Here is an 11,650-nt window from a genome sequence, read left to right on the forward strand (position 1 = left end):
TTTCTCCTAATTACGGATCTTCTGCTATAATTATGGTTGATATAATATTTGCAAAATTGTTTGGGTTACTTCCAGCCCTTTTTAATTCTGCATAACTAGCTGGAAATGTTTCTACCCATTGTTCCCATAAAACTTTTGCAGATTCTCCTAAAAATGTTTCGAGATATGTCAGTATATCTTCTACCTTAGATCCTATATTATGCTGGTTTTGTATGTATTTTTGAACTATTAATCCTTTCAGGATCTGAGTATATTTGGCCAATCTATTGGATCATGGGCTGCTAAATTTAATATTGGACCATCATATTTGGTGTTTTGAAATTGTACTTGGCTTTTGAAATCTCTTCTCTTGCTACCCATATATTTATATTGTCCGGGAATGTAAGATGGTTGAAAATCATCTTTCTCAGGAGGCCATTGTCCCGCAGGCCTACTAGGTCTTTCTTGTGGACCATCTTGCCTTCTTGAAGTTGAACTGTCTCCATAGCTATATTCAGATCTTTTTCTTTTGCTATTGTCTACTTCCATTGCTTCTAATGCGTTTTCTAAATTATGTAGTCCAACATCATCTAGGGAATTTATGAAGTCATTATATTCCTCAGAGGCATCTAAATAATCTTCATCTATCATCATTTCTCTCATTAACTCTTCTTCTTCTTCATAACTCTCTGTTAAAAATTTATTATTTATTTCCCATTGATCTTCTTCACTTATGGCTTTATTTTTATGACTTTGATCAATATTTTTGTTTATATCTTCAACTTTTGATGCTATGTTATTATTTACCTTTGGTGAGCTTTTTGTGGCTGTGTCTCTCTCTTTGTGAAATTTCTTTAGCCTTGCAATTTCTCTTATGAAAAACAACTCTTTGTCTCTTATCTTAGGCCAATCTCTTATCATAGAATTGCTATACTCCCATTCTATATGTTTTAATTTTTGGTCATAATGATTTATTTCATTATTTAAATCGGTCCTTTCCATGCATTCTATTGTATCTTTGCTTTTATTGTCACTAGATTCTGGTTACGACATGAGGGATTCTGTGTCTTCTATAGATGCTTGATTTATAATTTGTAAACCTAATGCTACTACTTCCTTCGCAGTTTTGATAGCTTATGTAAGCTTGTGGTTGTTTTAATTCCTTTCTTTCTACTAGTTCACCTATATTCCATTCTTCTCCAGCTCTTTCCTCGAGCCGATTGTAAGGGACTCATGAATTTTATACCTTTTGATTGCATATTTTCGATTACATCATTTACATTTACTACGTATCTAGAGCTACTTTTATTTGTGAGTCTTCCTATAAATTCAATGCTTACTAACAAGTTGGTTCCTCTAAAGTCTTCATATCCTTTAGTCTGAAACCCAATACTCATTTTTCAATAAATTCCCTTATAGGCATTATTAGATCTGGAGCTATATATGTTATTAACATATTTTCATTCATATCTCCTTCCATGAAGCCTAAAGCTGCTTTATCTCTTGAATCCCATCTTTTGTCTAATCGCGTTATTAAGACCTTTGCTCCTATGTTCTTTCTTGTCATTCCTTTGACCCCTATAATATACATACCTTGATGAATATATTTATACCCACAATAGTTGAGTTCCCCTTCAATATTCTTGCTTCCAATTCTCAAGTCTCTTTGGATGAGTTATTACACTTAACTCTACTTCTGGATATTCTATATAGATTGCTTCTACTTTCAAACATACCCATATGATATACTTGTTGTGGTTTTATTTTTCTTAGCGTATCTTTACGATACCTTTCTAGATCTCTTTCAAGGTCTATAACTTCTTCTAAATTATTAACATCATCAAATTTGTCTTGCATGATAATCTATGCTTTATTGACAACGGTTTTGAGTCTTGTCTTATAAACTGGAGGTTTCTGTCTCTTCTAGCGAAGTTTTTAGATATATCCATTTTTCTGAATTGATATTTCTCGACGATGTTACTAACCCAGATGAGGCTAGCACAATTTCTTTGTTTTTCTGCACACTATTTAGCTTTTCTAAAGTCTGAAGTAATAACTGGATGATTGTGTTATTTTGTTTTATGATTATTTTGGAGTCTTCTTTTGGTGATTCGTGATCAGAAAAACCAATAGGAGGTGTTAAATATTTTGCTACTTCGTTTAAGGCTTGGTTATATTCGGTCATGCAAATTATGAAAGGATCAATTTCTTTACTTCTTGCACTAATTCTTTAATTTTAAGAATATCTTGTCTTGTTTCATTTTTGTGAATAGGTCTTTGTTTTTATTCGGACAAACCCCTATACTTTTCCCAAGGGATAACACTTCTTCTTTAATATAATCGTTATTCCTACAGACCGTGTTCTGTCTTGTTTTTGCTTCTTCTAGCTTATGCAAAGCTATATCAACTTTATTGTTTAAACCTGAAAATCTTTCAATGAGTTTTTGATATTCTTTCAATAAACTTTCTAATTTTTGGTCTAAATTTTCTTGCCTTTTTCCCCAAGATATGAAAAAGTTATATATCGGATCAACGACAATATTTAAGCGGCTATGGGAAGTATGCAGGTATGATCTTCCGACGGATTTATTCTACACCTTATGTCAATATTATCTTTGGATTTCACTACCTTTCCTGTGCTAACTTCTAAATTTAGATACTTTAACCTTTCAATGATTGAACACTAGCTCTGATACCAATATACACAGATTACGATTTATTTACTAATAAATTCGAAATTAAAATAAACTGATTAAAATTTATTAAATGTTAAGATTATTTTATGGATTTTTGCAGGATCTTGGAGGCTGGCGAGGCCAACGGTACTTTCGTCGGTGTGCTTGTGATGGTGTAATAGTCCTACTCAGTACTCCCGTATTTATCATTGTATTGCTTCAGAAGCAGCTAAGTTTCTTTCCCTAGATGTTTTTAGCCAAGTTTATATGGGTTGATTTTTATCGTCTTCCCAGGCAGTTCCACCCGAAGGGAACACTTCTCTACGGCTACGGTTCTCGTTCTGACGCCACATGCAGGGCTTAACAGAGAACTACACGCAGAGATTTCTCCTATAGGATCCCTAGCATAAAAACCCCTCCCATATAAACATGATAAAAAGATCAAGGGAAACACGCAGAACTACTTCATTTCCACAATATAATTTACATACGGGTTTCCCTTTCGGGAACCCCCGAAGGGTTTACACACGGACGGAGGAAATACCTTACAACTTCTCCAGATATATCTTACAAGCGCCTTCTTCTATGGAGGCTTCTTATTTTAGGGAAGAACTACTACTACTACTACTGAGCGGAGAGTGTGCTCTGGATGTGCTCTGGATGCTTGATGCTTGCTCCTCTGGCTGGTGATCCTTCTTCTGAGGCTTGGCCTCCTTTTATAGGAGGGAGAGATGCCTCCAGCACCGCTTCGTGGCCCTTCTCGGCGCTTCTCTTCATGGCACCACGTGGAAACGGTTGGTGTCACAGTATTCGCCATATTATTGGTCATACTGTGTGATACAGTATTGGCCATATAATTGGTGATCTTGTGTGATACGATCGACCATATAATTGGTGATACTGTGCGGTACAGTACCGACCATATTATTGGTGCTACAGGAGAGCATGCATTCGTGGCAATCTTCTCGGGCACGCCTTGTATGCTTGAAGTCTACATGCTTGCCCTTCTTGGCATGTACACCAGGATACATGTTTTTTTTTTTTTTTTGCTGTTGCTATAGTGGAAATTTCACTGTTGCTACAGTAGCATTTATATTTCACTATTGCTACAGTAGCATTTATCATTCTATTTTTATTTTTTATTTTTATTAAAAAGGGGGGTCTTAGCCGCCCAATTTATTGATAACACGTTATCAATATATATGGGAAATAGCCAGCTATCATGGGTGATAGCTACGCACCCACGTCTACCCATTGGATCGTCCTATAGAGAGATTTCTACCGTAGATCAACTAAACGGCGTCAAACTTGCCATAACGGACCTTTCTCCTTTCCACCGAGCGGACCACAACTGCCTCCTCCCCTCACCACATACCTTTTTATATTCTCCTCAAATCCCAACCTGATTAATTTTTCTCCCGCACCCCCTACTTCTCCGGTGATCCCGCACCTAACCTCCGGCCGTGAGCGACACCGGCGACTACGAGCTCTTCCACAGCGGGTCAGCGGCTGTGCGGCGCTCAGTGTTGAGGGCGCCATGGCCAGGGCGACTAGCGGTGCCAAAGGGATGGTACTGGACGACGAACTCCGTGCGCGGCCGGTGCAGAGCCGCGGAAGTCCCGTGCGGGCGGCAGCAGTTCGCTGAGCGGGGCATCGATTGGGTGCTCTTGGGTGGCAGTGTGGTGCCGCAGGATTGAGTGAAGATACCGCCCACTCTTTCTCTCTCTTGACAGCATTATTTTAGATCTAGCGATTCTCTCCCTACCTCCCCAGCTGGATTCTTTTTGGTGGATATCAGATCAAGGCCTAAGTGAGCGTACACTACCCATTGATTTGATTTTTCCCCAGCTGAGATTGCTTTGTTTTTTTTTCTTGCAATGGATTTTTGTGCTGATCTGAAATAATCGTTCGTCATGACATTTTGTGCTGGTCTGGTCATAACTTTTTTCTGATTTGCACTAGTTGTCCGTGATAGATTTGGTTGCTCCTTCTTTTTTTATGGAATTTGCTTGCTCCTTCCGTCAGATGGATTTTGCAAAAAAAAAAGATGGATTGGTTAATTTATTTTTGATGATTGTGTAAATTTTGGAGCAAGCTTGATGGATTTTTGGCCGCGCCGCACCTTCCTTCATCGCGTGCTCAGCTCCATCGGAGCCAAACGAGGAGAAGCTCACCTTACACCGGGCGTCGGCCGGCTGCAGCAGCTCGCGAAGGAGGCAAATTGATTTTGCTCCCGACCATTCCACGTCGGCGCAATCCCGCCTCCAGGTGTTTTTTCTTTTTCTTTTGCCTATATAACGGCACGGTGCCTTTTTTCCTTGTTTAGATGAGATGTTGAGATGAAAGTGCGTATTGGCTTTTTTTCTGATGGATTTGGATTCAGCTTGACTAGATTCTTGTAAAAGGAGGCTTGGATTCAGCTTTGTTAGCGTGCGAGATCACCACTAGTAACAAAATTTTCTTCCTTTAATCCTTTGGTCGGAAAAAATCAACAAGGCCAGATTCTTTGGCCGCCATGGCCATCACATGGGGCGGGCGGGCGTGTGGTTGTTGGTGCTGGTGGTCGCCGTCTGCGTCCGTTGAGGCGGCCGGCATGCTGGAGGACGCCATAGACGGGCCATGTCTCGAATGTTCGAGACCAACATCTGAATGATCCTAATCTGGATCCTTCTTGATTGTTTTCCTAATTTTGTCCAAGAAATTTTGAATTAAAACATGCTTGAGATCCGAATTCTTTATGGTTTTCCTAAGTTTGAGAGTCGGCCAGATTTTTTTGATGGACTTCTGATCTGAGATGATTTAATTACCTCTCCATGATGGATATTCCAGTTGGTTTGTTTTTCTCAGGCTCTAGGAACGGTGCCATTGCTCTTGCTGTTGTTCTATGATCACGGTGTGCTGGTGCAGATTTTTTTTCCTGATCTAGATTTCCAGATTTCTCTATGTGAATCTTTCTTGTCCTGGATTAGGGCGAGGTCGTCTGTGTTCCCAATCCAGATTCAATGTTGATTTTCCTGTTTTCCCAATCTAGATCGAAAGTTGTCGTGCGGGTCTTGATTTTTCTGTGTTCCCAATCCAGATTTCATAGTAACTGAAATAAATAGTGGGAATTTTGATTGATGTTGATTTTGTTTTAGTTTATCTTCTAGGTTCCTGGTAAAACACAGAAAATATTTTCAGCATCAATTTTTGTTACAGTGCAACAATTATTTTTGGTATCGGTTAAGTCAAACTTGTTGGAGACTATGAGCAACAACTATAAATATCGTGGTGTATGAAATTGATTTTTTTTTATTTATAATCCCAGTGCATGACACACATGGCCGTAATGTTCTCAATTCTGGGGAGAGAGTAGTGTTGTAAAATTAACAACTGGAGAGGGGTTAATATAATATGTTAACCTCAGAAATCTGTCCACTACCGTTCGTGTATTTGTTTCCTTGCGAATCAATGGATGTGGAGGGACCTACAGCCAGTTTCAAAGAAGTACGAACTATTACTTTTATCAGGGGCTCGTGGAAGGAACCGTGAAGTGTCTGTCTATCGGCACGTTAAATCCAATGGTGGTAACCGCGTGCGTAGCTATCACCCTGGTTAGAAAATCCGCGTCTATATATATACTAGATTTAAGTCGCCAAAATATTACAAATACATTTACATTTTGGGCAGCCAGCTTTTCACATTTATCGTTCATAACTGACATATAGATGGTTAAAACTTTTAGCCCGAAAAAAATGTGCAAATATATCAACATGGGTGCTAGTTTTAAAGATTTCCCCGAGACCAATTTATTGGTTAGAACGGATCTTAAAATAGGAGTTGTCACTCGAAAGATAAAACGTCTTAAATATTCAAAATCAAAAATATTCTCGCTAACATCATCAATTTCATCCCCTATGCGTGCAAGATTTTTCATAAATAAGTGGCGCTACATGCTTAAACAATTTTCCGGGCACAAAAAACAAATGATGCTAGCTGGTGTTGCAGCTGTTATGTGGAGTAGTTGGAAAGCTAGGAATTTGGCCTACTTTCAACAAGTTTGGCCTAGTGATCCGTCTGTTGTTCTTTTTCGAGCATGCTATTGGATTGATTTCTGGAGTAATCTGCAGGTGAAGGAGGACGCAACACTGGAGTTGCGGCGGGGCGAAAGTTGTTGGAGCAAGTCGCATCTGAAGTATTTAGGGACAGGAGGCGCTGGGTGCCGTGGATTCCAAGACTAGGATGTTGATAAGCTTAGACGAAGAAGTAATGGGAAACAATTGGAAAAAAGAAGACTAGAAGGATGAAAAATGGCGGAAAAGCTGCTTTGAAAAAACTTCCAGGGGCTGCCTACGAATGTTTGCGAGCGCTCTTACTACTTCATCACATGGGCTCAACATCAAAAAAGACCCGACCTTTGTGTAAGAGAGTGATCCCTAGGAAACTGTTCCTAGATAGGTTTCATTCCTCTTTTGCTGATCATCTTTTTAGTATCCCCTCTTGATGATGTTGTTGTATGAGGCTGAACAAAAATGAATCTGGTGGTTGCTGTGTGGAGGCGCAAAACTATGTAGACTTGGTTTCTTTAATGGAAATCGGGGGAGACCCTTAATTCAAAAAAAAAGTGGCTCTACATTCCAAAACATGGGAAAATGGATTTTTTTTCCCTGGTTTGAAAGTGACCACTCCCCTAACTTCGGATGGTCAACCGCCTGCTAAAGTAGCCCGCCAGTTCCACCATAATGAACCTAAATACTAGAGCAACCCGCAGTTTGCCTCATACAAGACATGTGTCCGATTTGCTGTTCTATACCATTGGGTGTTTGGTTTGGCACAAGTGACAAACAAGATATAGCAGGAACCGTAGCACCAGTAATGCCACATGTGCAACCAATGTATCTGCCACCTTTGAGTCATGGGAAGGATACATTACACACAATTGTGCGCACACTGATATTATTAGATATAAAGATTCATTATACAAAAAGAAACAATACATGGAAGCATAAACCCTTATTGATAAAACCTTAACGAGTACTTCGAAACAATAAACAAAAGCCAATCCCAAAAGAAAACACGAATGGTAGATGGTCGATATAGTGGGAGGTCAATCGAGACATACTGAAGCACCGACATAACATGCGACCGTCAGCCCTTGTAGAAAACATCCTCGAAGCACTCCACATACCGGGGTTCCAGCGAGAACATCACAGCGATGCTATCGTCTTTGTCAGAGTGCTGCATCACGTATGCTGTTCCGATGCCAAACATCTCTGCTGGCACGACGAACCGAGGCGCCCCCCAACCGAAGTCAGCATCATACATGTGCATCCCGCGCCAGCTCACCACCCACAAGTCCGACTCCGGCATGAGATGCCCCGGCGCCGCTTGGAGGCTGCCCTTCTCCAACTCCAGCTCTACGAAGTCAATAACCGACCGCACATAAGCGTCGTTGATATCCTCCACCCTCTTCCTGATCGCATCAGCCACAAACCCCAATGGTTGGGATAGGATGTCAGCCACCTTGATGGTGACGAGGTCTCGCAGGATGGCGTTACCGGAGAAGTGGCGCGGGAGGGGCGGGCGCAAGCGGTGATGAACGTTGGCCGTCACACGGAGCCGGGTGTCGGAGCACGGCTCAAGCCCACGAGCCACACACATGCAGCGCCAGAGGTGGGCGGTAATAGCACCGTAGGTGGACACGCCTTGTGCGCACCGGGATTTGAGATTTTCAAGTAGCTTCGGAGATACCGAGTAGACTCGGGTGACGTATGGGCGTGGAAGGCCGGTGAGGTATGCTGGGGAGTAGAACAGATGGTCGAAGTCCGCGTGCGGTGGCGAGCGCCCACGGAGGAGAGTGCGATCATGCATTGGTGGCAAAGGGCACGCCTCAGAGATGTTTAGACCACGCGCAAGCCCGGTCCACGTCTGGATGAAGTGGAACGAACCCATGCCGTCCATGGACATGTGGTGAATTCCTGTGCCCAACACAACTCCGCCGCACTTGAGGAATGTCACCTGCAGCTCATACACAAACAATCCGCACATTAATAAGGCCATATATATAGCTCATACACGCTATATCACATGCATATTTTCAGCCCACTTCTCTCTCCTAACACACTATATCTAAAATTTTAAGCTTATTTAGTTTTCTTCTTAGAAATTCATTTTTGAACTGTGTGAGTATTTGGGTTCCTAGTAAACAACTTCAAAACAAGAAGGAAGCAAAGGCCAGAACTAGGGACAGAGATCCAGTGCCTTGCTAGTCACAAGGCACAGCTTGCCTTGTCCCCTCACATCCACCCTTCCCTTCAGATCCAACGGCCACCAACAGATCAAGGCTAAAATCTCAGGCCGTTGACCAGAATGCATGACCAGACCAGGAACGGACCCAGCTTCTTATTCACCCGCACGAGGCAACGGGAGTCCCGTCGCCGCCGCACCGACGCCGGCGCTGCAGCTTCCATCACCGCTCCGCTGTAAAGGACGAGAGCTCCGGCGGCCTTGCCATTCAGCACGCGTGCGAGAGGAGCCGGCCAGGCTGCTCCTCCATGGTGAGCTCCGGCGGCCTCGACGGGCGCCCACCTCCGGCTGCCTATTTCGACGGCCGCCCACCTTCGGCTTCCCCGTCCGCCTCATATTCGTTGGCCGCTGCCGTCCGTTCCTATGGCCCCTCCAATGGCCTGCTCCAATCTTCACGAGCGAGCATGAACGCAGGAAGCAAGACCATCAGATTCACTTAACTACAAACAGAAGATAGCCACAAATTTTGTACCGAAAAAATGGAAGAGTTGAAACCATGTATTAGCAGAAGCGTGATGCATACATTATACAATGAATTAAAAAGTGAACTAACAATGAATGGAACAACAAACAGACTTTGTAGCACTTCACATTCAAATTTTGCATCGGCAACCTGCTGTAAGAGGAATCATCGGAGCTGCGCATCGGGCGGAGGTCTCTGCCGGCGGCGTCTTCTACGGCTGCAGCCGCCTGAGCTCCCTGCCCACTGTTTCCTGTGGCGGGGTGGGCCTGTCGTAGTGGTGGCGGAGGGCCCCGCCGGCGGCGTGTTCTCCGGCTGCAGCCGCCCAAGCTCCCTCCCACCCGTTTTCCTCGACGGCGCCGGCGGCAGAGCTCCGCCTGGGAAGCCCGCGCAAGCATTTCCCTTCCCGCGTGGATATTTCGTTGGTCTGGTCGCGCGTTCTGGTCAACAGCCTGAGATTTTAGGCTTGATCTGTTGGTGGCCATTGGATATGAAGGGAAGGGTGGATGTGAGGGGACAAGGCAAGCTGTGCCTTGTGACTAGCAAGGCACTGAATCTCTGTCCCAGAACTAGTTAGGTGCATGCTATATCACATGCACATTCCTACCTTCTCTCTCCCTCCCCACTTTATATAATAATATTTTCAGCCCACTTGTCTCTCCTACCACACTAGATCTCAAAATTTTAAGCTTATTTAGTTTTTGAATTAGAAATTCATTTTTGAGCTGTTGAGTACGCATATGGGTTCTTAGTAAACAAAGCTTCAAAACAAATATAATATTGAATATATTTGACAATATTGAAAATTAACTTCAAAACTTCGCGAAACATAGAAAAAAATTCTGACACCTAGTGATTTTTTTGTTGACACGGTTTGTTTCATTGCGTTTCAAACTTCGTTATGCATAGTTAGAAAATTATCGGCAATTCCATAGAGTTCAAGCCATAAAATATTTGGAAAAATTATTCTAGGAACAGTTTCTTTCAATGTGTTTCAAACTTTGTGAATTCGGTGTTTCACCGCACTATAAAGCTTGTAACCTGTTGGACTCGTTTGATGAACTTATCAGATAGCAAGCACTTTAATGTTGCTTCATTGGGTTTCATTGTAAATCATGATGTTTCATTTGGGTTTCTGGATTCCATTTTTTTTTTTGTTAATTTTGGGCAGCTTGTTTTAATCATCTCACCGAAATAAAATCATGCACATGGTCCTGTTAAATTTTGGATCAGAAATAAAATAAATGGACTAATGGATGGAAAAAAGAGAGCGTGGGCCGGGGTGTCTGGTGGGGGAGAGAGTGCGAGGTACCATGTCGATGTGTATGCCCGAATCTCAAAACAAATGAGAGAAAATGTATGATGATGCATGGATACTGAAAGACATTTCTCGCAACAGAGTTCAATGTGTCACCTGAAAAACAGCGAGCGGGTCCTCGCTTGACGACGCGGACGGAACAAACATACGCCTCACTTCCGGCGAGGGCTCGTAGTTTTGGAAGAGGTCTTCGCCGGTGAAGTCTGCCCTCGCAACGACGAAGAGCGCGCCCTCGCCATTGCAGTTGATCTGCAGCCTCCCGCCCTCGTCGACGTCTAGCCGGCCGGCCAGCGGGTAGAAGGGCACCAGCGCCCTGGCCAGCGCCGCCCTGAGCCGGTCCGGGGAGAAGAAGTCCGCGCCGTCTTTGCTGCCCGGAGTCGGGGCCGGGTAGTAGTAAACAAGCGGCGTGTGCGAACGGTGGCCTGCGAGGTCGAGGTTGGATAGCCAGAGCCCAGTCCGCGGCGTCTCCTCGCTGGGCGCCACTAGTGTTGAGTTCAGCACCTCCACCTTCATCTTGATCTATGTGCTGCTGTGATTGTGTAGGGAACTCGGACTGGGAGGACATACACATATATAGGTTTTTCCCGTGGTAAGGACCGACTTTATTTCCGGCAGCCCGGCGGTTGATCGTTTCTTCCACGTCGGTGCATGCTACTCTGAGTAGTAGCTAGCTGATGCGGAAGAAGTATGGGTTGGAGATTGTATGCTACAGGCCAGGTTTTTTTTTTGACGACGCGATTGGTACTGCATGCGGTCTGGCTAGGCCGAGGAAAGAAAAATGTGCCCGATTGGTTACCTGCCATGCCTCCTTTAGCCAAGCTGGGACGGGCTGTAAAGCACCTCAGGGCCAGGCCAAAGGACCTCGGTTGAATCGACCGTTTCTTGTTAACTGGCCTCGGTGCATGCAAAATCAAATCAGAGACGCGGGGTAGG

The 11,650-nt window shown here is 43.5% G+C and overlaps 1 protein-coding gene and 1 long non-coding RNA gene across 2 annotated transcripts; one reads left to right on the top strand and one right to left on the bottom strand.

Annotated features, from left to right (window-relative positions):
- Positions 1-3,872: 3,872 nt before the first annotated feature.
- Positions 3,873-7,190, top strand: LOC139833351 (uncharacterized). Its single transcript, XR_011748950.1, has 2 exons — positions 3,873-4,922; positions 6,764-7,190. It is a non-coding gene; the product is annotated as an uncharacterized lncRNA (long non-coding RNA).
- A 591-nt stretch (positions 7,191-7,781) lies between these two features.
- On the bottom strand, positions 7,782-11,230 carry LOC127315984 (putrescine hydroxycinnamoyltransferase 1-like). Its single transcript, XM_051346410.1, has 2 exons — positions 10,814-11,230; positions 7,782-8,651 (listed from the first exon to the last, which is right to left on the bottom strand). The coding sequence occupies exons 1-2, from the start codon at positions 11,228-11,230 to the stop codon at positions 7,782-7,784; spliced, it is 1,287 nt and encodes a 428-aa protein (XP_051202370.1).
- Positions 11,231-11,650: the final 420 nt, after the last annotated feature.

This window comes from Lolium perenne, chromosome 7, assembly GCF_019359855.2.
Source record: "Lolium perenne isolate Kyuss_39 chromosome 7, Kyuss_2.0, whole genome shotgun sequence".
In the NCBI taxonomy this organism is placed as follows: domain Eukaryota; kingdom Viridiplantae; phylum Streptophyta; class Magnoliopsida; order Poales; family Poaceae; genus Lolium; species Lolium perenne.